The sequence below is a fragment of the Nyctibius grandis genome, chromosome Z (assembly GCF_013368605.1).
Source record: "Nyctibius grandis isolate bNycGra1 chromosome Z, bNycGra1.pri, whole genome shotgun sequence".
NCBI lineage: Eukaryota > Metazoa > Chordata > Aves > Nyctibiiformes > Nyctibiidae > Nyctibius > Nyctibius grandis.
In genome coordinates, this window is record NC_090695.1 from 16,838,544 (window position 1) to 16,853,852 (window position 15,309).

General features: G+C 38.6%; 1 protein-coding gene across 1 annotated transcript in view; it reads left to right on the forward strand.

Moving 5' to 3' along the window:
- The window catches only part of ITGA2 (integrin subunit alpha 2), a 79,558-nt gene that overhangs the window by 39,688 nt on the left and 24,561 nt on the right, over positions 1 to 15,309 (forward strand). Inside the window, exons 5-14 of the mRNA XM_068423278.1 lie at positions 2,707 to 2,821; positions 3,209 to 3,336; positions 4,481 to 4,629; positions 5,626 to 5,776; positions 6,175 to 6,340; positions 7,609 to 7,682; positions 9,122 to 9,260; positions 10,865 to 11,010; positions 12,308 to 12,451; positions 14,554 to 14,757. Coding sequence (XP_068279379.1) covers positions 2,707 to 2,821; positions 3,209 to 3,336; positions 4,481 to 4,629; positions 5,626 to 5,776; positions 6,175 to 6,340; positions 7,609 to 7,682; positions 9,122 to 9,260; positions 10,865 to 11,010; positions 12,308 to 12,451; positions 14,554 to 14,757 — 1,416 coding nt within the window. The remainder of the gene's footprint in view (positions 1 to 2,706; positions 2,822 to 3,208; positions 3,337 to 4,480; positions 4,630 to 5,625; positions 5,777 to 6,174; positions 6,341 to 7,608; positions 7,683 to 9,121; positions 9,261 to 10,864; positions 11,011 to 12,307; positions 12,452 to 14,553; positions 14,758 to 15,309) is intronic.

The following is a 15,309-nucleotide window of genomic DNA, read 5'->3' on the forward strand; positions in this document are numbered from 1 at the left end:
ATCAGTATCAGTAATTGCAATGATTTAAAACATTTCATGCAGAAGAATTTCTGTTTTCTGATAATACTTGAACTTCTCTCAGTTAAAAAGAATTTCCTGATCCATACGTTAGTGATTGACTCTCCTTAAATTGCATAAAGTAACAAAAAAAAAGTTGACAGCTAAGACATGAACTTTGGCAACAGGAGTTCTTTTTGAAATAAGGAGAATGGGATACTGGAGACAGGTGCTTATCTGTGACCCAGCCTCAACAAACATCAAAAGCCCTATGACTTAGTTGTGGCAAGAACTGGACAACAAGCAGAGACTGTCTGCTCATAATAGCAAGCTGCTGCCAGCCAGGACTTCGCTCCAAGACGCTGTCTCTGGCAGCTGGCCTCTGTGATAGACTCTCTGGGTTATGTTCAGGCCTTCTTCCTCCCAGCTCACTGTGCTCCTTCCTCCTGCAGCTGCTTCTCTCTCAGCCTCCATGAGCTTGCACCAGCCTGTGCTGCATCCCCGGGCTGCTTGGCTGGAGCGTGACGCAGCCTGGCATGTCAGTGCTGTAGCCCATGGGTCCTGCTGGTTCAGGCGTTTGATGCCATGTGATTGCTTCCTGCAAGCATCCTAAGTACAGGGCAGTCATTTCCACATGCTCATTACATTTTTCTGAGGCATGCTTAGTCCTGTTGGAAAGGTGCTTAAGAATTTCACTGATGGTTAACAACTTTTTTCTGGATTTCTGATCTAAGGTTGTATCAGTTTGTTCTTGGGGCAGTACTGTGCCTTTAGTTGAAAGGAACAGCTCCGATCTCGCTACATGTGAAATGTGCCTTCTATATTTAACACCTCACAATCATTCTCCTTTGTCCTTCGCTTTGCTAAGCTTTGCTTGTCACATATCTTTAGGCTATATTTGCTTTTCCTGCTGGCTGCATGCTTATGGTCACCCTGCAATCAGCCAGTGCCCGATCAGTCTGCTTTTTACTATTCCACTCAATGAGCTCCCAGTTTATGTCCACATTTCTTAACATTAGTCTTTAAGGGCAAGTCTGTGCCCCTTTCTAACATTCCGTTTTTCAAGTTTATCAGCTCTTAATATGTGATCTCCGAGTTTTCCCCTGCATTAATGATGCATCTTAAATTTCTGTCTCTAACAATGCTAGAATATTAGAGCTTTTCCCTTTTTTTTTAAGTGAAGGTTGGCAAAATTTATTAGAACTTTCTATTTTTTGGTCCAAAATTAACATCGCAATTTTGAGTTACCACTAATGCAGAAGAAAACCAGAAAATGGGCAAATGAGATTGATCTAAAAAGAACTTTAAATTAAAAATAAAGACTGGTAACTCTCCTCCAGCTTCATAGTTACCAATATAGATTTATTTTGTACCTCACCTCTGTAAATATCAATCTTTTCCAGTAAAATTAATCATGCCCCATGTAGCAGCTAAAAGGCCATGTAAGATCAGATAATGTAGATCCAGTTGCTCTTCTCTTGTCTAGAAAATCTGCCATCTTGTCCAATGTTAGGATAGTTTGATGTGGTCTACCACTGGTAAACCAGTGTGCGATTTAGCTCATTTTCCATTTACTTCTGCCTTTAATTACCTTTTTTTCCAATATTCTTGGTAAAAGGGTAATAGTGCTGTTCACTCTGTCTTCTTTTCCTAAATAGATATGGTGCATTTTCTGTTTTACAGGCTCTCCTGACTGGATAGGGCAGTCACAAAGTACAGGAAGTTAAATTATCATTTCTTTCAGAACTGTTGAACAGAGGTTATGTTTTTTCCTTGAGTTCTTAACATGATTTTCTTTTAAAAAAGAAAATCCCTCCCCCTCAAATATCCTCACGACAAAATACTGTCTCAGTATCTGTCTTTTTTATCTAGGTACTTTTGTAAAAATCCTTCTATATCAAAGGTGTGGCTGTCATGCAACCAGCTGGTTGATCCAGCTGAAAACGTTTCTTTTTACAGAGATCATTTTCGGCAAAGAAGCAAGTTATCTTCCCCGGAAGGCAATGAAACGCGTAGCCGAGGGATATGTGAGGCCAGGGCCAAACTTCTTTCAGCCACAGCTAAATAGAACAGTGCATACCATGAGGCTGCACCCTCACTGGAGATGATGAAGTTTAACTTCTAAATATTTTGGAAAAGTGAATTTTCCTAGGGAACAGGGCTTCTCAAGTTAATAAATGTGTGCGTGTTTGTGCGCACTGATCACAAAACTCTTCAGTGTGGTCACACCGTTGGTGGTAATCGGACGTACCGCAAGAGAAGTTCCTCTTTGTGTTATTTGCAGCGACCTGCTTGCCTCTCTGATGACACCTCCTGGTTTGTGAAAGTACTTCTCTGCACCCTTATAAGCGATGTGCAAATACCAAACCTAGTTTTAAAACCATGGTTTGTAGAGCAGGTGGCTTAAAGCAGGACAGATTCCTTGCAGACCAAGTCACACTCCCTAGATATTATAGCTGCGCATAGACTGAAGGGGCCAGCTTGCAGAAGGAGGCACGAGGATGATCATGAATAGAAAACCTTTTTAATGAGAAAGTTTATGAAAGTGGTTACACTGTCACCATGATTGCAAGGGAATTGACCTGATAACCCAAGAGGGCTTTTCTGATCCTATATGCCTGTAGTCCTGCTAATTGTGCTTTTGTATATGGATACAGTGAGACAAATATTTGTTATTTTTATAGTTTCTTTTTGTTGTTATTTTTAAAGACTTGTGGTCCCTTGTGGGCACAGCAGTGTGGAAGCCAATACTATGCAACAGGAGTCTGTTCTGAAATCAGTCCAAGTTTCCAGATCCTAAGAAGCTTTTCTCCTGCTGTTCAAAGTAAGGCAACAAGTGCAAAAAAGATTCAATTAAAAAAATATATCAAACGAAATCAAGATATGTTGTGTCGGGGACTCTTTATTTGGGATTTAAAAAAAAAAAGTATGAGCAAAAAACAAAGTCCTGTGATTCACATGTAAAGACTGACAAATCATGATCCAATGCTGATATGAATATGGACTCACCCCTCTGAATTCAGAGGCAGTGCACCAGCGCAGGCTCAAAATCTGCATATGCTTCTGTTGAGTCCTCATTCTGGCAAAACCTTCCTGATGTGAAGTGTTGCCTGTGTGAGACCTAAGTATGTCCCTCTGGGTTTAGCCAAAGAATTGTAAGTATACTGAGACTGAAAGTGCATTTAATCTTCACTTTTTATTTTTGTTTTAGAGTGTTCCTCTGTCATAGATGTTGTGGTGGTTTGTGATGAGTCAAACAGCATTTATCCATGGGATGCTGTGCGGGCATTTTTGAAAAAATTTGTACAAGGCTTAGACATAGGCCTTAACAAAACCCAGGTAAGTCAAAGACATCTTTGAGAGGAAAAAAAAAAAAAAAAAAAAGAAGTAGTGGGTTTTATTAGCATTTTTAAAGGAACCCAGTGTGCTTTAGCGTAACTACAGTACCTCCACCAAAGTCACAGGTTACGCACTTGTCTTTATCTTTCAGTATTGGGTTTTTTATCTCACAGCTAACCTATTTCAGAAGAGATTAGTAATTTGATTCAAAACATAAACCAACTGAAACTTAAGTCTAGGTTATATCTAGTGGAGTCAGCTCTTTCATACATTAGGTGTAAAAGTAATTAAAATGTAGTCTGTGGGAATGTGATAAAAGTAGAACAGATTTTTTATGGGCTTTTCATATAGCTCTTACTTTCCAACTGCTGCATCTTTAAAATAGGAGTTTTTCCTACTTGGTTACTGTCTGATCTTTGAGTTCTTTTTTCCTTTTAATTTGCTGATGGTAAGGAAAATTTTATTGCTTTTTTTTTAAACATTTTCTGTCTTTACAGTTGTCCATTTTCCATAAACAGTTCTGGAAACAAAGACTGGGGCACTGGAAATCTCTCTCCCAAAGGCTGCCTTCTTCCTTGGGCGACTTTGGAAGTGAGGTGCTTAAAAGCTAGGCTTCCTGCTCAGTCCTTTCTGAACCTCACTGTTAGCATCTTCTCCTCTTTTTTTCTCTCATACTAAATATATATCTTAGCATATGTCTTTAGCTTCACCTGTATTAAAAATAAATAGGGTTTACAGTGCTGTCAAGTAACTAACCTTTAGGATTTCTTAGAAGAGATCAGATTGAGGTGCTGTCAGCTTGTAGAATTTTTGCTATTTTCTCATTTTTCCCAGAGCTCCCTGTATTATTGCTATCCATCAGCTCTTCCAGAAGTAACCAAGCAAACATTTAGTGCCTGCTGTTTCAGATTGTTTGCATTAACATATTGTTGTCCATCATAAATGACATGAAGTGCAAGAGCATTTTAGCTTTCTTTGCTTTCCAAACATGTTAATATTAATTGGTTTTACATGTGTTGAAAGAAAATTGTAATCCCATGTGCATCTGAAGATCTTTTACTCCAACCTGACAAATAAGTAAGCGTCACGATTCTATGTAACATTGTAATGCATGATAATCTAACATCATTTCTTTATTGCATAGGTGGGTTTAATTCAGTATGCTAACGATCCCCGTGTAGTGTTCAACTTGAATACATATCAAACAAAGGATGAGGTTGTTAAAGCAATGGAGGGAACATATCAGAAGGGAGGAGATCTGACTAATACTTTCAAAGCCATTGACAATGCAAGGTAAAACACATTGATGACTACTGTGCAACTATTGTAACTTACCTTATGAGGCAACGGGCACATCCTGAATTTCATTCCCGCTGCAAGTGCCTGGAGCCTCTGAGGAAGTTCCCAGTGCATTGGGTTAAACTCTACGCTAAAGTAGTTCTCGTACCCAACAGAATTGTTTGGGCTGTCACAGGTGTCTAAACGTGACAGTGCATCAGACGCACAAACAAGCTTTTAGGAAAGATACAAAACCATTGAAAGAAGTAAAGTTTATCCAGGGATTCAGTGGGACTGGTAACATTCCTGTTTGCAGGTCAGGCTTTGGTTGATTGCAGAGAAAATAAAATCTGTTGTCAGTTTGTCACTGCAGCACGAGCAGCATGAAAAACAGGAAAAACTTAAAACGATGTACCGTGACTCTGAATACATGTACAAACCAGGTCTGTTTCTCAATAGGAAGATGCTAATTTGCAGTTGAATCAAAGATAGGACTCTAGGCCAAAATACATGCTGAATCAAATGGCCCTGAAATCTTGTTTAGGGACAGACTCAGCCTTCAATGGAGTTGATATTTGCAGTAGTATTGAGGAACCTATTATTAATACTCTTCTCCTTTTGTTTGAACTTGGTGGAACCAATTCCCGGCTACTCTGGTGTTACAAAATATTAATAGTTCTTGACAAAAAAAACCCTTTTTATTTAGAAACATTTGTACAAAAATATGTTGTTTCCCTGGAATGTACATTTCTATCAGAAATACCATCCAGTCCTACTTGGATTTTTTTTTCTACTTCCTTGATTACGTTTCTGATGGCTCTTTGAGCAGTACTTTGAGAAGAAGCTATCAGAAGCATAATTGAAAATTCTTATTGCAGGTTGTTAATTTCCAAATAAAAAGCACTACAGATGCACCTTGTTCTAAGTCAGTGATGGACATATTCGCTACAATATGTATACCGAATTCCATTCATTATAAATAGACGTGATAAATTCAATGTTTTACAACAGGCAGCATGCCTTCTCACCTGAATCAGGAGGACGTCCAACAGCCACCAAAGTAATGGTTGTTGTGACAGATGGTGAATCACATGATGGCTCCAACTTGAAAACAGTGATAAGTAAATGCAATGAAGACAATATAACCAGATTTGGCATTGCTGTAAGTAATACTATAATTATATATATTATTGCAATTTTTGAAAGATCATTTTGTTGTGTATATATGAAAGTGCATGTTCTGTATTGTTACACTGGTGAGACTGAAACTAGGTGAAATGAATCTTTATGAACTAGTGAAATATTGGTCATCTTTGGCTGAAAAAGCAAAACCAGTATTACCTGAGCAACTTCAGTGATTTTCTCCTTTGCCTTGGTTTATGTATTTTTCCTGTCTGAATGGTCCCTTGTGTAGGAATACAGTCTGATAAACAATTCAGTAATATGAATTAAGGTAATTTTTTTTTAATATGTAGAATATTTACTCAAATAATACAGAAGGAAATGGATTAACACCATGATTTCCTTCACCCATCTTATTTTGTTCTTTTTTTATCCAAGGTTTTGGGATACTTAATCAGGCATGAACTTGATACTAAAAACTTAATTAAAGAAATCAAAGGAATTGCTAGTCATCCAACAGACAAGTATTTCTTTAATGTGTCGTCTGAGGCTGCACTACTGGAAGAAGCAGGAACGCTTGGAGAGCGCATTTTTAGTATAGAAGGTAAAATACTCCATGTCTCTGAAAACTTAGATCAGATTCTTCCAGCTGATGAGCTAAGCATTTTATTTAGCTTCACTTTAGTGTAGTACTGTGAAAACGACGCGCAGCTGGAGCTGCAGGCTGCTGCCTGCTCCCCAGGAAGGTTCTGGTTTGCACAAGAGGTTCCCCCAGCTACCCCACCCCTAATGAGCCTGAGCTTCAAGTTAGTTTCTGCAATTTGTGGGAGATATTCCCCAGTTGCTGAAAATTTCAGTCAAGTCCTGGGCTTCAGGCATCCACTGGGGGCTTGTCCATATGCGTCCAAAGGTATTCAGAGCTATTACCACTGGAGGAGTAAAGGTATCTTTATGCTTGTCAGATTCACCTGTGTTTTTCTGTTAATGCTAAGCAACTGTGAATTTAAAAAGCAAATCAGAAGACTAGGTTACTGATTACAGAACTGAAGCTACAGTAATGCAATCCATGTGGCATCTACCAGGCTCTGTCCCTAGTGTCACCCACAGTTCTCTGTACTGTTTGGAGGAGGGTGCTGTAGAGCTGACTCAGAGGCACTTCGTCTCCCCAAAAGCTAGATTTTCAAAGTCAAATTTAGGTCGTGCTTGGGAGACTTGTGACCTGCCCTCAGCTCCCCCTGAGGAGCTTTTCATGGCTGCAACCTTTGTGTGCTCAGGATGAAATCTTCGCTTCTCTTTCACCTCTGCCTATTCTTTACCAGGCCCATGCTGCTAATCAAGTCAAGGGGATCATGTAAGCTCCCCGTCCTGGGTTTTTTGTACTCCCGTTGAATTCCGGTTACCCAAGTCCCATCCGTCTAGCTTAGGAAATATTCCTGCATGTCACAGTATTTTTCAAGACAATTACAACAGTTTTGTAAGTACTATATGATAATAAACATTCATTTGAAAGTTGTGAATATGCAGTTATTACAGCCGCTAATGTCAGCATATTAGTGCTTCCTAGGAAACATAAAAAGAGATTAGCCACAGTGACAATACTGTGCAGGCTGATTCAAGCCATCTTTATCATCATCCTCTACCTTTTTTTTGGAAGAGACTCAGTAGCATCATGGCTCCATCTTACCAATTTTCCATTAAAGGTTATTAGCTCTCAGATTTCCATTATTTGTAAATGGTGGAAATGTTTTAGCAGAATGGGTGGATTAGGAAAAAAATAATGTATAGTCCCCATATAGCTACTCTGAGGCAGCAATATTAGATCTCTTGTGTGGTTCTATAGGGTTAACCATATGTGAATATTTATTTCACCAGGTACAGATCAAGGTGATACATTCCAAATGGAAATGTCACAGGTGGGCTTCAGTGCATATTACTCACAAAAAAGGGTATGTGAATTTAATTATTTAATGACACAAATAGATGTAATTACATAGACATGAATTCTTAGGAAGTGCAACAAAATAAGACTAAAAAAGCACAATGACCAATTTTAAGATTTTTTTTTTTACAAGCAGGAGAATGTCAAATTATCATCTTTTTTTTATTTGAATATCACAAAAATTACTTCTAATAGATGCTGTATATCCCTAAAATAAAAAATATACATGAATATGTGACGCTGAGTAATAGTTTCTTTCATGTAATGCTTTTGACCTGTGTTAATCCAATTATTTCAGTGATTTCTGAGTTCTCGTAGCATGAAAAATTCAATTGCTCCAAGTTAATATTTTGTAGTTGAATAACTCAGAAGAATTGAAACCATATTCTAAAGCTGGTATATTTCTAGGCAGTCACCAAGATGTAAATAAATCAAGCCTGAAAAGAATTTGTCTAATATTTATGAAGTTAAAAATATTTGCTTAAAGCATATTTCACTTAGAAAGAATAACAAATCAGATATCTTTTTCTTGCTATTCAATTTTAAGATCGTCTTGACCAAATAGGTCCTCTTGGTAAAATTCAAGTGTGGTTCAAGCAGCTTTGAGTTGAAAATACAGGAAGGTTGTTTCTTTATCATAGCCCTTAAAGATGAATGAAATAATTTCTTAAAAGTTCTCTGTATTTGCACAAATTGAAGTTTTAATTTATGAATAACTTGATGCTAGGAAATGACAAAAATTAAGGAAGATTTGGGGGTTTCTTCAGGGAAATTATACATACTGTTTTCACTCTGGTTTTCTGTAACTATCTCAGTTCAGTAAAGAATTTAAATAACGTGAATAATCTAAACTATGTTTGCTTTATGTGTGCAAGTCTAAGATTAAGTATTTCTGTATTAAGTATTCTGTGTAATAAACCTTATTAATTTGGATTTTAGATTTAACTGTTCTCTCAAGGACATCTCCTTACAATACACTTAAAGAATGAAGTCTTGTATCTTTTTCCATCAGCCTTTGTGTGCTGTCATTGGCACTTTTGTTGGCAAAGGGGGCTTTAACTTTTTCTTACAGTTTTGTTTGTCTGATCCTCAGTCTTCTGAGGATCATGAGTGCATAAAAGCATAGGCTTGGCAAGCCCAGCTCCAGAGTGGACAGTCTTAGGAAATTATCAGTGTGTTTAAACAAACCCATTTTATCCTGAGTTGCAGTGCCCTGGGAGCTAAAGCAGTGATTTATCCTCTTGCAGTAGAGTGGTGATGATCCCTCTCAACAGGGCATGTAAGTGGTAACTATAAGCAGCTCCAGTCAACTGCTTGCGGTCATTAGACGGTACATCACTGCCTTAAACATAGTGATGTAGGAAATTACGTACGGTAACTTCAGCTTTGCTCACACTTTTTCTGAAATAGATAACTCTAAAATGTTGATTTTTATTTTTTTTAAAGGATGTTCTGGTGCTGGGTGCTGTTGGGGCCTATGACTGGAGTGGAACAGTAGTTCAGGAGTCTTCAGACAGAGTCACCACCTTTCCAAGCCATGTGTTTGAAAAAATTCTACAGGACAGAAATCATAGCTCTTATCTAGGTAAGGGGCTGAAATACAAATCTGGAAATGTATCAAACCTTTATTAAGATATTAAAGAACTTGGGAAATTCAGCTCTACGCAGATTCCAGTTAAGAACTGATTTGAGAGGATGAAAAGAATTTTGCATCCAAAAAGATTTTATTCACTGGTCAACAGTTCTTTAAATTAAATCTTTATTGTGTTTTTAAAATTCTACTTAATGTGGTAGGCTGAAAAAAAAATCAACCTTTGTCACAGAGATATTAGAAGTCATGGGATTTGAAAAGGCTGCTTAGTGTATCATACTGATCATTATGGGTACTTTCTGTTGTAATATTGGTATGTACTTCCCCAATTGCATGTGGATGAGAAGTTGATTGACTTGATATCATTTCATCTGTGTTCGCTCTTTTCTTGGCATTTTCCAATTCAGTTTATAGTTTTAGGAATATTGCTGCAGTTTAACAGAGGTGTTATTTATAAATTATTGTATTTTCTGTCCCTTTGTTTCCTTTCCACCTCCTTCTGTCCCCCACTAGGAGCTCTCTGTACCAGCTCTCTCTCACCAACTTGGAGGAGCCCAAACTAAAGGGCTGCTAGCACATCATAGCTTGCTAGATTGGCCCACCTTCTGCGCTGTACCCTCTCACTTCAAATGGCTGTATGGTGTATTAATTACGAATGTGTGGCCTTAACTTGCAGAATAAAATCTTGTTTTGTTGTTGCTTATTGAACTTCTAGTCTCCAATTATGTCCTCTCCCTAGAAAAACAGCGACTGAACACAAATCTGAATTAGACTGGTATATGTAATGACCAAGGCATAATTCTTTGAGACTGTGCTCCTCACATTGTCCTGCAGCTTGCTAAAGACGTGCATATTCTGCCCAATCACTGGGATTTTGTTGCTCAGTTTAAACTAGTCTTTATAAAGGATGATTTTGTTTTCTTCTGTTAAAATAAATTTACTGTAACTAAACCACAGAAATGTAAAATATGTAGTAATGCTAGCTTTATAGTGCTAATACAAGTTTAAAATATTTCCAGGTATTAAAAGATGTTTCCTGAAAGCAAATAATGTGAGAATAATGGGAATGAGGATTAAAATGTTCAGAGAAGTTCAATCAACCTAAGCCCTTCAGCTGACAAGCTATTAATATAGCCTGTTGTATTCAGCCAACACACGGGCTGTGGTTTGGTGAGCTGTGGGAAAACGCACTGCAAGCTTTGCAGAAGCTAGGTGTTCCTTCCCGGTTTGAAGGCCGGCCCAAATGTTCATCTCGTGTTTCTCTTTATATCTTCATTCCAGGGATACTCTTTGCACTCTTTTTTCCTATCTCCTTCACAAGCATGACATTTTTGTGGTCTACATTTTACTGAATAGGCTAAACTATTCACCATGCTATTCTGCAAACCTGCTTCAACTTGATCAGTGTGTCATTGTTCTCTCCAAAAGACTATTGCAAATTTTATGCATATGTGACAGCTTTACTTCCCGTCTGGAGGCATCATTCCCTGTGATTAACGTACCAGACTGACTCATCCTCTGTGCCTTTATGGATAACCAGCTGACGACTTGTAGTTAATTGTCTCTCACACATGTTAAATGTTGACTTCTCTCCCCAGGTTACTCTGTTGCTGTTCTCTCAACTCAGAACTCCATCTATTTTGTTGCTGGCGCACCGAGATCCAACTACACTGGCAGAGTAGTGGTTTATGATGTTGACAGTAATGGTAATATCGCAATTGTGCAGTCCCAGAGAGGCGAGCAGGCATGTATATTTTGGTCACGAACACAGATTTTGGAGGCATCTGTTTTTATTCACACAGCAGTAAATTGCAATGCATTTGTTCTGAATATTCCTCTTTCTTGCAATGCATTTAGAATCCACTTGAACTTTTCTCTGCCACTAGACTATTTCAATGAGGTTAAGTGTAACTCTTAAACAGTATTTTAGGAAGTCATCCAATTAGTGGTAAAAGATAATACACAAAGCTACTTTGTGTATCATTCTGTCAACACTTCTAATTGGGAGAGACTCAGTGAGCTCCACTCTGCCTGAGAAGTTGTGAAGTAGATAACGTCAAAAGAGATTTGGACGCTCATTCTCTTTTTCTCCATTTGGAAAAGAGCAGTGAGTTTAGGTGGTTTTGGTTTTGTTTGTAAGACAAATCTGAGAGTAAATCAGAGATTGGATAGTTTCATGTGCACAGTTTAGTATAAAAAAATATACCTCCCATAGTTTCTTCTCTGTTTGCATTCTTACTGCGGAGTGGTAAAGCCATAGCAGCAGCTGCTGGGCAGAAACAGTGGACATGTAAGGCCATTGTCATGGTTTAACCCCAGCCAGCAACTAAGCACCACACAGCTGCTCGCTCACTCCCCATCAGAAGAGTAAAAGCGAGAAAACTCATGGGTTAAGATAAAAACCGTTTAATAGGCAAAGCAAAAGCCATGTGTGCAAGCAAAGCAAAACAAGGAATTCATTCATCGCTTCCCACTGGCAGGCAGGTGTTCAGCCATTTCCAGGAAAGCAGGGCTCCATTGCGCATAACGGTTACTTGGAAGGACAAATGCCATCACTCCAAATGTCCCCCAGTTCCTTCTTCTCCCAACTTTGTATGCTGAGCATGACACAATATTGTATGGAATATCCCTTTGGTCATTTGGGGTCAGCTGTCCCAGCTATGTCCCCTCCCAGCTTCTTGTGCACCCCCAGCCTACTCGCTGGTGGGGTGGTGTGAGAAGCAGAAAAGGCCTTGATGCTGTATAAGCTCTGCTCAGCAATAACAAAAACATCCCTGTATTATCAATGCTGTTTCCAGCACAAATCCAAAACCCAGCCCCATACTGGCTACTATGGAGAAAATTAACTCTACCCCAGCCAAAACCAGCACAAATGATTCTTCAAACACTGGAGTATGTTATAGAGTAATTTCATTCCAATGGGCAGTTTCATTTATTAGTATTGAACTTATTTCTGGGTGTAAGTTTTCTGAGTCAGCTCCTAAAACACTATGCTTTACAAAGTCCACATACAAACACGACTCTCTTACTACTGATTTCAGATTGGCTCCTACTTTGGTAGTGTGGTGTGTTCAGTGGATGTTGACAGGGATTCTGTGACAGATGCGCTGCTTGTGGGTGCACCAATGTTTATGAATGACCTGAAGAAAGAGGCAGGAAGAGTATACATGTTTTCCATCACAAAGGTAAGAATGGCACTGTAGCAAAGCTGAAATCAGCTTCCTGCCTCTCAATCTGTGATAAGTGCTGATACTTTAATTTACAGCTGGAGGGACTTACTGTTGTTCCCTGGACTACAGTTTTACCAAGGAAAAGGCTGTCCAGACTGCAATAGTACTTAGTGGCAGTGTCTATTCTGTTAAATCAGACTGTGATCAAAAGAGCAGCCCTTGGCCTCACAGTCAAGGTGCAGCAGACTTGCTCAAGCCGGCATTGCTTAGGGCTAGCTTCTTTCAAAGCAGACTGGCCACATGCATGCTAAAAAGCCTTTGGGCCTGGATCTTTTCAGGGCCTCTAAGTCACTATTTAGTGTATCTTTTCTGAAGTGTTAGAAATATCATGAGTGGCATTTTTGTAATGAGAAACTGAGCATGTGCTTTTCCTAAGGTGTGGCATAAGGGCAGGGGTAAATGATGCCAAGCCTGCCTGGTTAGAGGACTGTGATGGAGCCCTTCCCAGTGCCATCTCACCCATTCTGCTTTTCAGGAGCAACTGCAGACTTTCCCCAGAACTGCTTGTGCATGTAGTCTGGGAATAAGCCAGCTGGGACAGACCAAAATGGAGTCAATAAGCAAGTTAGTAGCTAAACACTATTAGTGACCAGGGGCCTGCTGCTCTAGGTGGCTCCCTGGTCCTGGTTGTAGGCACTGTACACAAATATAACACAAGGTTGACCGTTCCTCTGTAAAACTTAGATTGAGGCTTTTACTAATTAATTGTTTGCCACCTAACAGTATTCCCAAAACATTTCTAATTAATGCTCTGCTGCCAGTTTTCAGCATTGTTGTAGACTTTCACACTGCATGGTTGCTGTTACTTATGTTGTCTTCTTTGTTCAGTGAACCTATGTTATTTGTCTGATTGTTGACTGTGTTTTTTATTCAGACCTGTAGCAGGTGTTTCTGGAGTATCTGTACTAACAGTCCTGAAGCCTCTGGCACTTTTGAACATTCTCTCTCAATCGGTCATTGGATGTCAGGATATGCAAAGTAAATTAATACCTGACATCCATCAGAGAAAACAGAACATGGCCTTTTAACTAGGTAAATTGCAATCACATAAATAGAGAGGAAGGACTGCCCTTCTCCGCAGCAGCTCACAGTCATATCATCCTGGAGCAACAGGAAACTGTACCCTAAGGCAATTTCAAGGTAGATGGAAGTGCTGGAAGTGGTACTGCTGGCAGCTGACATTGGTCTCTCTGACTGTAGAACTGGATGCGAAATATGGAAGAAAAGAAAAATGAAGGATTTTTTTTTTCATGTTTTGAAAACTGAGTAAATTGGAAGACTATCCTTACAACATTCAGTCTTTGTCAAACGTTAGGTTTAAAATTATTTAAAAATTAAGAATAATGAAAGAATTATTTTTAATTTTTTTTAGAGAACCTGGATTTGTGCAACTTGTCCATGTTGCGCAAATAATACTTTTCTAGTAATTTTTAATAAATAACTTGGCTGGTATTTCTAAAATTTTAAGCACAGCGTGAAAACTGAGGTTAAAGATGAGAACAGTATTTGCCAGAGAGATGGAATTTAAGCTAGTGTAAATGTGATTATTTAACTGTAAAAATCTCCAGTCTTTCTTTCTTCATTGGCACTGGAGAGGTCAGGAGTTTAGCATTTGGACACATGTTTTTTGCATTAGTTTAGTTAGGAAATTCCATTTCTGTTTCAAAGAATTATGTCCAGTTACATAATTTCCATTCCCTCTGCATAAAAACTAGTAATCCAAAACTGAAAACTGTATTTTTCAATGTATTGTGAAACTTTCAGAACAGTCAGATGAGGACAGTGAGAGCATTTAAGCTTCATACATATGGTTATATTTGCTGTTAGTGCTTTGCATAGCATGCTTTAATTTTGCTGTGTAATGCTTGCCAAGACTCTGAGACATAATGCAAACTGAATGGGCAATACAATGGGGAAGGAATTCAGGGTTGAGCGGTACAAGGGGAATGTACTGGAAAACAAAAACAAAAAACAATGCACATAGATACTGGTCCTATGTCTAATCTGGTGCAATGATAGCAGTGTGTTTGTTTTTTCTTCTTTCACCTTTTTTAAAGGGAATTTTGGATCAACAAGAACTCCTGGAAGGTCCACAAGGGTCAGAAAACGCTCGCTTTGGATCAGCGATCGCAACACTTGCAGACATTGATTTGGATGGCTTTAATGATGTTGTAATAGGTGCACCACTGGAAAACCAAAACTCTGGAGCAATTTACATTTACAATGGATTTCAAAAGACTATACGTACCAAATATTCTCAGGTAATTAACTTTGTTGCATAATGCTGTACTCTGTGCCTTTAGATCTGCTAGGGGAAAACAGAGGGATTTTCTGTCTCTTAATTGGCTACTGTTTCATCCCCATAAAGGAGTATTGTTATTCTCATGGCTTATTTCACGTTTTATGCCTCTCCTTACTTCAGCTGTCAGCATGCCTTGGTTGAAGTTGTGATGCTTATATACTGAAGCACATAGAGGAAAAGGACTTGCAAGATGCTCCGTCTGAGCCTCTTACAATTTTTGGTGCCTGCGTATGAAGTTAGCTAATTTCCTATACATTTTTTGACACCCATTATTCAGGTTTTTAGGGTAGGTGTACAGCAATGAGGATTAGATAAATCCCAGCTCTGTAAATTATAAATATGTCATATTAAAGGAAAAGACTTTCAATTGTCTTTGCATATCCTGTATGTTAATATAATGGTGATTTTAATGTCACTTTCCATTCAGACTTTCTGGTTGCAGAAAGTATTTGTTATAAGCCCTGTTAAGCTTCCTATTCTTTGAGTTGCTCAATGTGAGATGGAAAAAGTT